A 17,070-nucleotide genomic window follows, 5' to 3' on the forward strand; every position below is an offset into this window, starting at 1 on the left:
CCGTTCCTCTGCCAGCTTTTTCATTGTTTTTGGGTGAGATGCCAGGTACCAGAGTAGCAATTTCACACCAGAAACACTACTTCAGTGGATACTTTGAACGTTTGAATGTGGAGTTTGCATATTGTCTCTGCAACACTGCTACTATTTCCTTCAAATTTCCCAACACTACTGACCCCAATACATTTCTCCACTAGAATATTAGGTTTACTTTTCTACCTTACTAATTAACCAGGCCATTTACCTATGGTATTCTCAGCCACAATGAATTATTCCAGCATTATTGTTGACTTTCCACATTGCATTAATGCCATGGCAAAGTTCTGATGCTGCTCTTGTTGGCTCTTGGGCTGAATTGTTCTCTACATATAATATCATCGTAATATGGATACTGCAGATGCCGTTGTGTCCCACCAACATATCAAACATTACCATTGTCCCCCACATCATCTTCCAGTACATCAATCACTTGTTCACAAGATTCTTGCCCTCCACAACCTTTAATGAGGAGGAACAGTTAAATTTAATGTCTTTAACTTTAAATTATCATCAGTTTTGAATTTTATCTTGCAAGTCACAAGACCATCTATTACTGTAGCCTTTCCATTTGTACTTTGCATCACTTGATTCATAGTGTCATTGAATATTATTCCATTACTCTTCATGCATCATCTTTGAACACTTTTATGTTCCTTCATGTCTTCTTCTGTCCATCCATTCTTCACCCTGTTTTTCACCCAGATTATTATGCCTGTTCTGCTTCTGTTAGCACTTTCTTCAGTGATCTCAACTTCTGTCTTGTCACTTGAGTGCACTGCTTCCCTGCAAACTCTTACGTATTCTCATGGTGACTTACATTTGGCTTGCCATTTTGCTATTTCCTATTCCCATCGTCTCAATCACAGGCAATACACTCTCAGTGTGCCCTTTCCTAACCATTTCACCATCTCTTGGGGGAAGGGGTTGAATGAGACCGAACCACCAAGTCACTTGATAATGTTTCCAAACTCCCATGCTGTCTAGTCAGCTGCTCCACTTCCCTCTTTCACATGGCCAGCAAATGGAACTGTTCCTCCTTATCAAAGTCTTGAAATGCATTTTCTTAGTTTTCTTCCCATCTGTCGCACCTCAAAGCCCCACATGCCCACAAAGCCCAGCTCCTGTTCTCAGCTTTCGTTCATGTTAAGCTGGGTGTGTTTGGCTGTTCAAGCTGGTTTCTGTGCTCCCTGATACTTTGTACTGTTTATTCCGTGGATTCTCAGTCATCTGCTTTCAAAAATATCCACCCTCCTGTGCCCCATCTGTTCTTGCAAACAGTCACCCTGCCTCCACCAAACCTTTTCTGTCTTCTGAAAGCTTTCATGTTGGGCAGCTGCTGATGGATTATGTTGTTCGACAAATAGGATCGTCTTTTCCTTAATCTGCTGTCAACCAGCCTATAATCAAGTTTATTTTCCAGCTCCACCTTACTTTCATGTCCCCCAAAGAATTGTATTTGAGGCTATTATTTTCTTGTCCACCTGCTGCTTGATGCATTTATCATAAAGTCTAGCAAGGATGCTGATCGCATCAAATGCCACCGTGCACCCTTCTCCTTTACTGTCATCTTGATTGATATGTCCTAAATGAATCTCCATTCCAGTAAGCATGAGGAAATCTGACATAATAGTCCTAGGCTCTGTAAGTCTATCCTCAAACCACTACAGGTCTCTTTTTAAATCCTCATTTGAAACTTTGTACTTCTAATATTGTATTTTTTTAAATATCTGACTAGAGCTTCAATATAATCCTACACTTAAAGGTGCTATATAAATTCAAGCTGCTATTGTTAAATTTTGTGAAGTAATTTGCATGTCTAAAAGAAAGCAGAATTGCTGAATGCTGAAGCCTTGCAGAGTTCTAACTCTGCTAAAGGTCAGTTGTAAAGAGCAAGATCATTACTGCTAGCTTTTCCATAGATTAAATGTTAGCAGATTTAGACTAAGATAGAGATCAACTTGTAACAAGACAAGTCGCATCATTCTCTGCCTACCAGTTGGCTTTTGCTGCATTCCTATTTCCATTTCAATAGTCCGTTTTGGATAGGAAGCTGGTTGGTGTGTAGATCAGACTTGGGAGTTAAAACATGCTCTTCATCTTCACCTCACCTATATCCAACATCAAACTTGGGCTATCAAATGCGAATTAAAATCTTTTGTTTTTTTGTCAAATTTAGTTCTTTTAAAAAGCCCCAGTCTATTCAATATTATTTTAAAACAAACTTGTTACACTAATCAATATTGTTATGAGATCAAAAGGGACAAAATGAATATATGTATTATTTTCAGGGAAATGGCCAGTTTTTAAAAATATATATTTTATTCATTGGAGAAAATGTTCTCAATTGTGTCCTTGCTTGTATATTAAATTCTTAATTTTCATGACCAAATAATCCTGTACCTATTTAAAAAAAAATACTCAAATGATAACAGGGAACAATATCACATTTAAGCACTAGCAGACACATTTACTTCTAAGAAACAATTTCCTGGAAACATTTTTCCAAATCCTTATCTTGTACCAATGTTTGTTGAGCTCCAGTGAACTGTGCCAATGGTTACGACCATAACTTTAAAGCTGTGGGTTAGTATTTGACGACTTGCACATTCTGTTTATAGTGAGGAGGACTGCTAAGACACTGATGTTTGCTTATCTGTAAGTGTTCTACCTCTGAAGAAATAGTTTCTCTTACAATTCGTTTCTATTTACTTTGATAGCAAACATAGTGTCAATTATTATCTACTCACAGTGGCTGTCCCATTTTTGTTATGCCAATCTCATTGTGATGTTAATCATGGAGAATAGTCATAAAGCTATTCTCATTTTGCATCTTAAATGAACTTTTTAAGTACTCATTTTAAATATATCAATACCTACTGAATTAATAAATAGTGGTAATATGCAAACAATCTTTAGCTCCTCAAAATTAAACAAAGTCGATGTGTGTTGGGCTGGATGTTTAATCTGCTACTTTACAGAAAATGCACTGACATGATTTTCATGTGTTTTTGTTTCAAGTGGAAGATTTACGTAACTATCTATTAATTGAGGAAATTGTCCTACAGCATGTTCAAGATAATGTACTGAAACATATTAAAAGGGGAGAACATACTGAATATTTTAAATGTACTTGTTCTTGTACCATCTTTTCTACAGAGAGCATATTATGGAAATGTCATGTAGACTTGGCTTGCTAATTAGATAGCACAAATAAAATAATAGTTTTATCTCCACTTCTCTACTTTGTTCAGTAAAAGGTTTTTAGTAATGCAACAATTGTCACTTGGTTATAACTTCAGTTTAACTGGGCAGATATGCTGATTACATTATATGCACTGCATGTGATGGAATTCTATTTCCAATTCAGTTCCCGATAATTAAGGCAGATATGCTTAATTAACAAACATATTTTTGCATTGCTCCCAAGTGTGGCAGAAGTATTGTTCAGATATCTGAACACTTAAGCAGCATTCAAGCAATAAGTATTTGGTATTTTCCTCATGTACAAGGGCAGCGACTTCAAATACACGGAGTAGCCCTCTCATGAGATAATCTTAATCCTTCTCTATTTTTGGATAATATTTGTAATGCTAATTGACAAAGCTTAAATTGGTCAAAGGTGAAATTGTGTTGATGGTATAAACTGAGTCCTGCTTACTAGAAAGGTAAAGTAAAAGAAAACGATCTTTTATTGCTTCCCTATCTCAATATTTTGCTATTAATAAGTGTAATGACAGAAAATAATTTCAAAAATATTTTGCCTTTATATTCTTCGACCAAGCAACAAACCACATTCTCGTTTCAAATACTGAAGTTGTTTTTAAAATTCAAAACTGTTCTGCTACTTCAGAGAACTATACGCTAGAAATTTACCTTGAGTAATCCTTTTCCACAGGTGTTATCACTTTGGAAATATGATCACGATTTTTTTTACACCATGGAAAAAGTAGTTGAGAATAGTAGGTGACCAAGTTTCATTGAAAATAAAACTGTGGATGCATCCAGAAGTAGTTCACTGACAATATTAATAATTCATAAAATAGGATTATCTCGTAATAAATTCCAATTAATCAGTACATAAGCTTTCCTCTTCATTGTTTTCCTCTTTCATATACATAGTCATCCAAATAAGAAGTATAGTCATAAACCATTGAGGATCATTTTTACCCAAATATATCTTCATGTTATTTTAAATGCACTTTTGGGACCGGGAAGGCCAATATTTAACAATAACTGAACTTGTGACACACTGTGTTGCTGGCCCAGTTTGACAGCGGTTATGAATCTATCATATGGTGGATAGATTGAGTCAAAAGATGAACCAGATGAGGTAAGACTAGTTTCCTTTCTAACTTACACGTGGAATCATTTGTACTTTATAACATGCCAGTTGCTTTATTTCCAAATTTAATTTCTACAGAGCTAGGAAGAAACTCTTAAGCTTCTTATAAAATAAATCATTAAAGTACAACTCAGGCATATTTTGAGGCCTGTTACACTTATTGCAACACTTTGATGACCATTTCCTGAACGCTCCACAACACTGGCAGGAGAAAGCAGCAAGTCCAAAGTGTGTCACTCACCTCAGGTGTCTGGGCCAGACCATTCTCTGGTTTCAGGAATGCAAGCACACACTCTTACTTAGCTTGGCCTTACATAGATAATTTTTTTTTAAATCAGAGGAATCCTATGACAATTTTGTGGCAGCATAGCAGGTAATAATGAAATGCAGCACTGGTGCCTGCATACACTTAAGTAAGCTTGATGTTAACCTAGTTGCTGGATGGAACAGATTAAAATTAGACATGTTGAGTTAGATCAGTGACTGACTAAACAGCTATTAAACATACAGTATGACAATAGTTTTAATTTGCACACAAACATAATCATTTGTATCAAGCTATTGAATACCCAAGTTTTGTTTCTTGTATCCTTAAAGTTTACTGCTTTGAGGAATGGTGCCAATTAGTTTTGCGATTCTTGCAGTAAGCTGCTGTGAACTAAAGTGACTCAATATCAATGTGAGTGCACTGGGATAGAACTGTAGTAATTCCAAAAATGAAGGTCTGAGAAGTGCCAGATGAAGTTCCACCCAGAAAAGTGTGAAGTGATATTGGAAGGTTGAACTTGAAGGCAGAATACAGAGTTAATGGCAGGATTCTTGGCAGTGTGGAGGAACAGAGGAACCTTGGGGTCCACGTCCACAGATCCCCCAAAGTTGCCATACAAGTTGATATGTCACCTTCATTAGCTGGGGGGATTGAGTTCAAGATCTGCGAGGCAATGTCCCAGCTCTATAAAACCCTGGTTAGACTACACTTGGAATATTGAGTTCAGTTCTGGCCAGCTCATTATTGAAAGGATGCAGAAGCTTTTGGAGAGGGTGCAGAGGAGGTTTAACAGGAATGCTCCCTGCAGTAGAGGGTATATTCTATGAAGATAGGTTGAACAGGCTAGGGCTTTTCTCTTTGGAGTGAAGAATAATAAGGGGTGACCTGATAGAAGTGTACAAGATAAAAGGCATAGATAAGAGTGAATAGCCAGACACTTTTATCCCAGGGTGGAAATGGCTATTTCAAGCGGTTATAATTTTAAGGTGATTGGAACAAAGCATAGGAGGGGGGTGTCAGAGGTAAGTTCTTTACACAGAGTGGTGTGGAACACCCTGCCAGGGTGGTGGTAGAGGCAGGTACATTAGGAGCTCTTAGATAGGCACGTGGATGATAGAAAAGTGGAAGGTTATGTAGGAGGGAAGAGTTAGATTGATCTTAGAGTAGCTTAAAAGATTGGCGCAAGATCATAGGCCAAAAAGCCTGTACTATACTGTAGTGTTCAATGTTCTAAATACAGTATATACACACATAGTCAGTATGTAAATAAAGTGGATTGGAGTTTAGAAAAACAGGAATGTGGGTAACCCTAGGTAATTTCTAAATTAAGTACATGTTTGGCACAGCATTGTAGGCTGAAGGGCCTTTATTGTGCTGTAGGTTTTCTATGATCTATGGATTCCGGTTAATTGGGTCATCGATTAATCAGGACAGCCACTTATTTGGGAGAACTCTTAAAGAACAAAAACTATCAAGAAAATTACTGGGATTCTCTTAATTTATTTGGAGTACTATACTACTTAACTGTGTTAAAAACAGCAGTGATTTTTGTCATTGATAACTGGCAAGAAATAAGCAGCAAGACAGTTGTATTTTGCTCTCAGTAGTTTCAAGCGTTCGGGTTTGGAGATATCAGAAACAGATAGGACTGAAAATGAAATGAGTTCATTACTTCAAGTTAGGAACTATGAAGAATTTGAAGGTATTGGCAATCATCTTAAATGTTACAATGAAAATGAAGATTTGGAGGATGCAATTTATGGCAGCATTATATGAAGAAAGTCTACACAAGGTGTCTGTATTGAATTTGTTCATTTGTAAATTCCTCCATTGATAACTATTAGAAACTACACCTTCACTCTGTCTGCCATTGAAAGTAGGGTCTCCCAGTGGCCACACATTTTAATTCCACGTCCCATTCCCATCCTGATATGTCTATCCATAGCCTCCTCTACTACCAAGATGAGCCACACTCAGGGTACACACCTTATATTCCATCTGGGTAGCCTCCAACCTGATAGCATGAATGTTGACTTCTCTAACTTCTGTTAATGCCCCTCCTCCCATTCTTACTCCATCCCTTACTTACTTACTTACTTACTTCTTACTTACTTACTTCTTACTTACTTACTTACTTACTTCTTACTTACTTACTTACTTCTTACTTACTTACTTACTTACTTACTTCTTACTTACTTACTTCTTACTTACTTACTTACTTATTAATTATTTTTCCCTTTTTTCTCTCTCTTTTTTCTCTGTTTGTCCCTCTCACAATAACTCCTTGCCTTCTCTCCATTTTCCTCTGGTGCTCCCTCCCCGTTTCTTTCTCCCTGGGCCTCCTGTCCCATGATTCTCTCCTCTTTGCCAATCAACTTTCCAGCTCTTGGCTCCATCCCTCCCTCTCCTGTCTTCTCCTACCATTTTGGATCTCCCCCTCCCCTTCCCACTTTCAAATCTCTTACTAGCTCTTCTTTCAGTTAGTCCTGACGAAGGGTCTCGGCCGAAACATCGACTGTACCTCTTCCTAGAGATGCTGCCTGGCCTGCTGCGTTCCACCAGCATTTTGTGTGTGATGCTTGAATTTCCAGCATCTGCAGATTTCCTTGTGTTTACACAGTTTTAAAGTACTGTGGTATTATTGATGGTGTTTCAACTTGTTCTGTATTTCATTTAAATATATAACTTGAAACTCAGTTTGTCCTTTTTATACCTCGTTTAATGATTCTGGCTAATTGAACCAAAATGTACTGGGCCCAATGTGTCCTAATTAACCAGAATCCACTGCATATATATTGAAATAACACACTGAAAATTAAAAACAACACGACAATATTTATTACATGAGTGAGAATGATCAACTTCCCTCACATTTTCAGTATTGTCACTCCAGTCTTGATATTTTGTTATATGGAACAAGTTGTGGTGGTGAGCTTAATGCATTTAAATTCACTAGCAACTGTAAATCAAATGTACCTCAAACTGATAACTGTAAATTGTACAATTGCTATTATCTGTTAGCTGTGATCAGCACTGTAATGACAAGCATCTTGTATTTTGGTCTTGTAAATAGTCTATGGTTGATCAGAGACCATGTCTGATAATAATTCCAAATACTTTTCCTCCATGACTGGCAAAAATCAACAAAGTTATACACAAAAGGACTTTGGTGTACAATTACAGTAATTATTTACAACACTTTTACACTTGTTGCATGAGCTTCTACAATTAAACATTAAAATGTCAAAAAAAAACTTACCAGCTCAGGGAGCACTTGTGGAGAGTAGCAGATTTAATTGGCCAAATTGTGCTGGGAGCTATTTGGTGATTCCTTTAGGATATGTCAGCTTGCCACCATGCTCTCCTCCAAATAGATAAATGCATTTTATACCTGGCTGTTCAGCTATTCTAGTCAAGCTGCAGTGTCAGGTATATTTGAATGGAATTTCTGATCTTCAGTGATGAAAGTGAAGGGATTTAAAAATAATTCGTATGCTTTCAATTAAACTTTATTTTTCTTTTTTAATTACTTATTTGTGTATGAAGATGGGAAATGAATCCTGGTAGGTGGAAGTGCCTCTGTTTGTGCTATCTGAGCTTATGGAATGGCTCTATTAGCCACTTGAGGATTCTGGGACCATGCACCCCCAAAAGCACACTCATGGTACCCAGGAGGGGAACATGTGCCATGAGCCAGATCGAGGACCAATGGGTGAGATGATATTTATTGACCTGAAACTTTAAATATACTCTACCATAAGTGCTGCCTGACCTGCTATGCATTTCCTGCATCTTTTGTAATTTTCAGATTTCCAGCATCTGGAGTATTCTGCAGTAAACCTCAGGTTAAGACATAAAATATTGAACAGTATTAAATCAGAAGTGTTTCTCTGATTTAATCCATTGTACATTTTCTCTCAGAACCAGTTTAAATCTGGCGCAGTCTGAGTAAAGATAATTCTCACAAACATGAGTGAGAAACTCTGTGCAAAATGGTTTAAGCAGCACCATTCTAGCTGACTGTCTTCATGAGATCGAAACCAGCCTATATTGGCACTATTTTATAATATTGTAAGGCATGAAATGAAAATGTCACAGTGCTGTAGTTCACAGCTCAAATGAAGTTAACATGCAAGCACATTGGAGAAGTAAAGTGGCTAGGGATTTAAACTGCACCTGCCAACTGCAACCACCAAGATATATAAAATCTGTTGGAGCTGTCCAAGATTTCTGCTCAAACTTCAGTAACAGAACATCAGCAGCCCTGGAGAAGTGACACAACTTGCCCACTTTTTCCCCTAAGTTGCAGCAGAAAACTAGAACTCCCAACAAAATTTCTATATCCAGGTGCCAGAAGAAAGGAAATATACAGATCAGATTACAACAACACACAAGAATTTACCAAAATGTGAATGGACCAGGTTTATGTAATTGAAAGGGTTACAAACATACATAGAATAATTGGATTTTATAATTGTTAACTATTATTGAGTTGCAAATTAAGGAGGAACAATCTTCTTGTAGTTTATTAAAATAAATGTTGCAGTTACTTTAGAGTAATTTTCCAAAATAATCTACTGAAAATATTCATTATAAAGTATTTATATATATTTCCTCAGGAAGTATAGGTAATATTATCTATAAATTTGTGGACTTTAAAGGATACACTGAAAAGCCGTTAACATATTGGAACAATGACTATCCCACTGTTTCAAAATTTATTTCTGACTAAGGTCTAAGGCCTGAGCATCAAGTTATTAGGCTTCATATGTTCTTTCAGGTTAAACTGTAACCTGATATTCTTCTTCCATGGCTGAACTTAGAGGGTTGATTGAAGGTCCGGGTTTGGAGGAAGAGGTTTCCAGAGAAGCGAGCATCAGGATGGTAGGGAGCTTCAGAAGTAGCAGAGAATGGGAGAAATTCATTGGATGCCATAGACCAGGGACTGAGAAAACATCTGTGAGATTGTGAACTGTTGAGGGGGCCACTCTGTGCAGGAGGGATCATGAAGATTTAAGAAAGTTCTCACCTAGTGCAACTCTCCCAGTTTGCTCTGTGAGATTAATACTTTGTCTTCCTGGTAATGCCCTACAATGGGTACTCCAAAAGCTATGTGTTTCAAATTGTTGTGCAAAACTCCAAAAGCAACTTTAACCAAGAAATGATTGTACTGTCACAGAAATTGCGTCAAAATTGCAAGGGTGATCTGGCCAAATTCCCTGATTGATATCATAGACAGGGTTGGAAATCTGATTAATATCCAGATGAACTGCTTTTCAATCACTCAGTGCCGGAGGAAAAGGTTATGTGATGCAGATTTCTAAGCATGTGACTTCATTGGACTAGATGATCTAATTTCCATTTCTATTGATACAAGGTGGAGCACGTAGAGTAACATTTATTAGCATGAGTAACCATTGTAAATACCCCCAATTATTTCAAGACCAACAGAGCAGCAAAAACTGTGAAGGACTTGTGCCAGCATTCAAAAGTCTTCCAGCTATCGGTAGGTTTATGAATGCACTGTGAGCGGATCTATCCAAATGCTCACCTGAGGTGGAAGTGTCGCCATTAGAGGCAAGAGTTTTAGAATTACCTGTGATTTTTCACGCAAGTCCTCATTTAGAGATTTCTTGAGTGGCATAAAGCACTGAGAATAGTTATTAATAGTCCTGTTGTTCTGCCTGACGCTTGGCAGCCAATGCCAGTGCAAGAGCACTGCCAGCTTCCTCTCTTGCATTCGGGTTATGCCCTTGGTCTTCTGCAAGAGAAAAAAAAATTCCATCAGCCTGAGGGACTAATGGGTTTATGATGATCCTACATGGCTAATTAGTATAATAAAACAATCTATCTATAGAAAGATGCATTGATGCATTGACCGCCATGTGTAGCTCGATTACTACCCTGTCAGTTTGACTGTAAGACAGTACAGTGAAACAACTTTTGTTAGCTGAGACGATCCAGGTAGAAGCATACATGCATTTTAATTATAACATCTTTGGATGAACTTGCTAAAACCATTGAGATTTCTTTCAAAAATGTTGATTTCTCCATTTTTTAATGTGGGCATTATTCAACAGTGTGGGTTATAAATCAAATAAAATTATAGCTGATTTAGAATTTCATGTCAATTTGTATGAAATTGCTACACAAGTAATTTTACAATCCTTTTTGGTTACCTTTTTGAGAGTTCTATTGAATATAACGGAAACCTTAACATTTGCATTAATAGGATAGATGTACAATGTTTAAGAAGTGCAAATACTGGTCATATATCCATTTATTTACCTAGTTCACGATATCAGAACCTTCCTCCAGTTTTTTGTTGCATGGTATTTATCCCCAGAATCTGTACACTGGCCATAAAAGAAGATTAACGTAGCATTGCCTGGGGCGAGATAGGAGGGACAAGCTCACAATAACTTTGTAAATAACTCCCTCACCGGGAGTCATGTGTGAATGAACAGACCTCGGCCAATGTACTTTGCAAAAGCAGAGCTGGCTCCAAGGAGGAAGCGCCAATACTCCTGAGAGAGCCAGTTTGTTCTTGGCTGCGGCTGGTGTCCTTCACGCAGAACATGGGTTCAGCACATGAGCAAAGTTTACACCCAACTACTCCAGAAATGAGCCCCCATGCTTATGTGCACTCTAGACTGGTTTAATTGTAATGGGCCCTTTTATTTTTCTGTAACTATTAGTTAAAGTTGAAATATATTTCCTTGGTGATTTAATACTGGTGTACGATCTGTTATTTTTCTGGCGAACAATAACTTTGCATGGGGCACTACTTGCACAGCATTTGCTACAATCAACGTTTCTTTATTGGAAGTCCCAGCTTTCCTGTTTGGTTGAACCCCAGATCATACCGACCCTAGATGTATATTGTTTATGAAAGGTGGCCTTCTCACCGCTGAATCACGTGGCTGTTAGCAGAGTTAGCTAACAAGCCGAGTTTGTACAAAAACCCTGGTGAAAGGGTTACACATACTTTGCATGGGTGTACAGACCTGGAAGCCTCCATGCACATCAGTCATGTGGAGTCCACTAAAAATATACTGGAGTGAATTCTTATTTAACAGTTTGGATTTTATTATTAGTTCTATAGATTAAATACCTCTCTCATGTTCACTTGTTACATTTGGCAGCTCTGTGTTGCTGGTAGGCACAAATTCTTCATCTAATCCTGAAAGAGTAAATTTAATATTTTATCTTTAAATTACATTCATTAAATTCTCAGCCTCCAAGTAACATCTGAACTTCATTACCATCAATTGGCCAGATTGAAGTGTACATTACATACTTTCAATACATTTTTATTGCATTAGTAAAATTCTGGTTTCAAACTGTAAAATATCAATATAGTTTGTTGTTTCTTTCAAAATTTTACTAATTGTTTGCCACAAGCAGGATTGGGAACTTCTGAAAAAATTGCTGAACTGGAAACCCAAAGATTGTGAGTTCAATTCTGACAAACTAAACTCAATTCGGCCATTTATGGGCAACACCAGCAAGAGTATCAATTAGAGCTTTAGGATGCCATACAAACTCCATTGATTCTTTGATGACAGAAAAAAGAACGTGCAATGCAACCTCATCCTGGCTCATATTAAGGCCATAGGTATAAGACTCTGCTGTTCAAGCCCAAAATTTATATTGATTTGTTCAAAACCCATATATATTCAATAAACAACTTTTACTTTCATACCGAAAGGCAAAACTACTGATGCACACAAAGTTCAGAGTATTGACATTTAAGGGAGTGAAGGATACAAGAGCTTCAATCAACAGAGAAAAGGGAAATCACAAGTTCCAAATGAATGACAAATGCTGTTCTTAAAACTGAGGAAAATGTTATATCTTCCCCATCTTTTTCTGGCACAGTTTAACATCTATAAAAGTAATTATCAACAGGACACATTGGTATAAATCTATATACAGCAAGAAAACAAGAAATAGCTTAGTAAGTGCTGGGAAAAGTCTAAGTGTCATCCAGAAAATGTAAGAGTGCTAACGGCAGCAAAAATTATAAGGAACAACCTCACTCCTTTGTGGACTCTGTCTCTCTCTCTCACACACACGCAATCATGATAACCTAATTAACCTTTTGGATACTGCAAGCTTATCTGAGATTTTAAAATATGCATATACTTGTTCCTTTGAAATATTAACAAATTTCAATGATACAGTATATACCATTGAATTAAACACAAGGAAAATTTAATACTTTCCTTGCCACCTCCATTTTTCTCTGAATTTATTATGAGATGCATTTGTCCAAGTTTCTTTAGGTCTAAGCCTCAGTTGCAGACCTGGTTAAAACACCATTCTCTAGCTGATATTCCCAAAAGCTGAAGCAAGAAGCCACGAATGATTATTCAAGTGGACACCAGGCAAAATCATTGCTGTGTTAGCAAAAGCCAAACTGCTGAAGGAATTCAGCGGGCCATGCAACATCAGTGCAGGCAAGCTGACAGTCAACATTTCAGGTTGGGACCTGAAATGTTTGACTATCCCTTTGCCTCTGCAGGTGCTGTTTGATCCACTGAGTTCCTCCAGCAGTTTGTTTTTTGCTCCAGGTTACAGGATCTCCATTGCAGTGTTAAGCCTGATTTATACTTGTGCGTACGGGCTACGCTGTAGGCCTGATTTATACTTCTGTGTAGCCCTACGCCGTAGCGAGCATGTGTTGTTGCGTCTGCGTCGCTCTGCAATTCACCGCCAAAACGCTGGCTGGCGGTGGGGTTTCTATGCCACTGTGTTGAGTTTCTCCGTGAGAGACATAGACGAGGAAATGCATTTTAAATATTTTCGGATGTCGGCAGGTAGATTTGACGATTTGGTTCATCGTCTCCAACCATTTATTTCGCATCAGTGTACAGACATGGCAGAGAAAAGCAACCGGAAATGCGTAGGAGGAAATGCGATGCTACCAAGTGGACCAATCACAGTTGTTGCGGTCTGCATTGCCGTGATGCGTGAGTTACCTTTTTGGGGAGGTGCGGTACCTACGGCGTACATTTGATGCAGAAGTATAAATCAGACTTAAGGCCCGTTCAAGAACTGGCAGTGAAGTTGGAGAGAATGCAAATAATTTCATTAGCATATCAGCCTCAGGAATGTGAATACCTGGGTGCACTTTGTTATTCCTCCATTGTGATCCAAAGCCATGCTCCTCTGTAAGATCTAAAGGAATAAATCTTTAGGGTTAGAAACTGGAACACTTCTATCATTTGGAAATTATCAGGACACCGTTGGGCAGATGATATCATACGTTACTTTCTTTTCATATGTAGTAACCGCAACTTTTCCAGTTTTATTTTTATTATTTATTTAGAGCAACGAACCCATGCTACCCCATTACAACCACGTGACCAATTAACTGACTAACCTATACGTCTTTGGAATGTGGACGGAAACCAGAGCACCCGGGGGAAAACTCATGTGGTCACAGGGAGAACATACAATCTCCTTACAGACAGCGGTGGAATTGAACCTGGGTCGCTGGCACTGCAACAGTGCCACAGCAACCTCTCCATTGGGGTGCTGCTCCAATTTTTAAAAATCTGTTTATAGATATTACATTTTTCCTGGATTTTCACTTACTTTTTCTGATGCCAATGCCTGCAGTGCCATGCTTTGAATGGTCATTGACATCATCCCTTTCAACTATTTTCAGAAGAATTAAAGTAATGGTAGAGACAGACATCTGGGGGAACCTAAGGTGCCATGATGTAGTTACCTTACTTGCAAAATCAAGCCCTTTATCAACATGTTTTACTCTGTAATATTTTCTCAAGATGACAGGATCCTGGTAGGCTTGGGTCACACTACAAAAGGGACAGTGCATGTGGCTACCTTTTGAATTAGCAGAACATTTCTCATCCTGGCAGGGAACTGGGTTGTAGTTCTGCTCTGTTCTTTTACCCTCCATGGATGGATTTATAGTTGATTTCTAGGATATTTCCCCCCAGGTTTTCACAGGTGAGCACCAACCAGAGGCAGTAAGGCCTACAGCCGAACTCCTTTCTTCTAAACAATTTCTGATCCAAGGCCAAGATTTTACTATAATGCTCCCATGTCACAACAAAGTCACCAAGACTGGCCACAGTTCTGATCATACACACAAATGTTTAACACCTCTAGATCTGTCAGTAACTGACTGGGCAGAATATTGGCTTTGATTCTGAATAAAGGAGGCTGATTAAATTAAACTGAAAGTGAAGGTCAGCATGTTCCTTCTTTTCACCAGCTATATTTATCACATTAACATTGAGAAACTGTAACATAAGCACAACTATTGAACACAAATGTTTCTCATTCAAAGAAACATAGTTTAAATGGCAAGCTTGGTGGTAAATGGGCTACTCTTAGTCTGCTATGATTCTGTTCTATGGATCAAGAAATAATACCTCAGCAAAGCTTTATTCATTGAATGTTACACTTACCTGGGCTATATTGATGAATTCCTCTTCTTTCCTCAAGTTGCATATATGGCTGAATATAATTTGAAGGAAAAGTATTAAAACACTTGTAAATTTAATATTTTTTTACTTTAAGAACATTTACACCAGACTGTTTAATGTGGGTATTTTTCCTGTTGTACTGTAACCAAATAAAATTGGTCAGTATATTTTCACTCTTATGTTTCTAAGAATAGTCCTTCAACTGGAGTTTCAATGAAGTGATTTCTGGAGCAGGCAACAATTATTTATGATCATATCATAAATCATATTTCATTTTCTTTATCTAATGATCTTATCAGGGTTACAGGGAAGTGAAAAGTGGTGATCACTAATTGCCCTGTTAATACTTTTGTAGTTAATGAAAAAATGATTCACATCTTTATGGTTCTCTTCATGATGTTCTAAAGGATCTTTAACCCTAATAAAAGAAATGTAACTACCAATTTTAACCAAGGAAACATGTACTGTATGGAATGACGTTATTATAACATTTAGTCATTGAGTGCAAGTAGTCATTTTTTTTTCTTTGATACATTTGTCATGGCACCTTTTATTTTCACTTGAGAGTGAATCCCCAGTCCCTTTTCACGCTGGACCCACAAGGCAGTTCCGCTTTCTTCAGGACTACTATGGAGTTTCACCCTCAGTTTTTTTTTGCACATCTTTATAGTGGTATTTGAACTCAGAATCTTCTGACAGAAGCAAAAGTACCACCAAATGAATGTGTCAAAGCTAACAAGATCACATCTAAATCATTCAGAAGGAATAGGATATTGTAATCATTCCAATGGTCCATAAATCAAATAAACTCTTCTCGGGCTTCCAGCAAGGTTCAGGTATCAATTATAACTGACGTTTCAAAGACAAACTCTGCCATCTTCATCAAGGAGGATGTCTGGGCATGTCTAGTCTCGTGGTATTTATACCCCTGTAGCCACCCCTCCTGACCGATTAGTCCTCATCCAATCAGGTTTCTGCTCTTCCACCTTGTTTACAATCGAATTCCAGTTCGAGCGAGACTTTGTCTTTGCTAAAATTCTTTTCCTCAAGATTTATTTCAATGGCTTCCTTTATCAGGCAGGCCCAAAAGCCATTGGCGCAGCACAGTAGTTTTGTGCTGTTGAAGTCAATCCTATGGCCATTGTGAATGCAGTGTTCTGCTACCACCGAATTCTCTGAATAACCAAATGGGTATACCTCCTGTGCTCCTTGATGCTGGTTTCCACCATGTGTCCTGTCTGGCCGAAATATGCTGCTCGGGATTCACAGGGAATGCTGTCAGAACCAGCTGATCTGAGTCTCATGTCACCTTTGACCTGCATAAGCTGTGATTTGAGCTTTCTTACAGGTTTGTGGATGGTATTAATCCGGTATTTCTTCAGGATCTTGGCAATCCTCCCAGAAACCATGGAAATTTAAGGAAGACTGGCCATAGCAACAGGTTCCTCCTCATTATGTTTACTGGTATTTTGTATTTCAATCAGACAGGATGCATGGTCAAAACCCATACAAAGGAGCACAGGTGTATCCATTTGGGTTACCCGGAGAAATCGGTGGCAGCAGAGCACTGCAATCGCAATGGCCATAGGATTGACTTCAATGGCACAATTCTATTGTGCTGCACCAATGGCTTTTGGGATCGCATGGTAAAAGAAGCCATTGAAGTAAAACCAGAGGAAGAGAATTTTAACAAAGATGAATGTCTTGCTCTAAGTAAGAACTGGAATTTGATTGTAAACAAGTTGGGAGAGCAGAAACCTGATTGGATGAGGACTAACCAATCAGGAGGAACGGACTACAGGGGTATAAATACCACCAGACTAGACATGCCCAGACATCATCCCTGATGAAGGTGGCAGAGTTTGTCATTGAAACATCAGTAATAATCAATGTCAGTACCCGGCTGGAAGCCTAAGCAGCGTTTATTCGTCATATACACCCGGAAAGCCCTAGATCCTTTG

The 17,070-nt window shown here is 38.1% G+C and overlaps 1 protein-coding gene across 4 annotated transcripts in view; it reads right to left on the reverse strand.

The window, feature by feature from the left end:
• Positions 1-7,509: 7,509 nt before the first annotated feature.
• The window catches only part of tmc5 (transmembrane channel like 5), a 125,922-nt gene continuing 116,361 nt past the window's right edge, over positions 7,510-17,070 (reverse strand). For all 4 annotated transcript variants that reach the window (XM_063059052.1, XM_063059051.1, XM_063059050.1 and 1 more), the window contains 4 exons: positions 15,092-15,140; positions 13,773-13,829; positions 11,761-11,829; positions 7,510-10,407 (listed from right to left, as the gene is read on the reverse strand). In XM_063059052.1, coding sequence (XP_062915122.1) covers positions 10,310-10,407; positions 11,761-11,829; positions 13,773-13,829; positions 15,092-15,140 — 273 coding nt within the window. In that variant the 3' untranslated portion in view covers positions 7,510-10,309. The remainder of the gene's footprint in view (positions 10,408-11,760; positions 11,830-13,772; positions 13,830-15,091; positions 15,141-17,070) is intronic.

The sequence above is a fragment of the Mobula hypostoma genome, chromosome 9, assembly GCF_963921235.1.
Source record: "Mobula hypostoma chromosome 9, sMobHyp1.1, whole genome shotgun sequence".
In the NCBI taxonomy this organism is placed as follows: Eukaryota; Metazoa; Chordata; class Chondrichthyes; order Myliobatiformes; family Myliobatidae; genus Mobula; species Mobula hypostoma.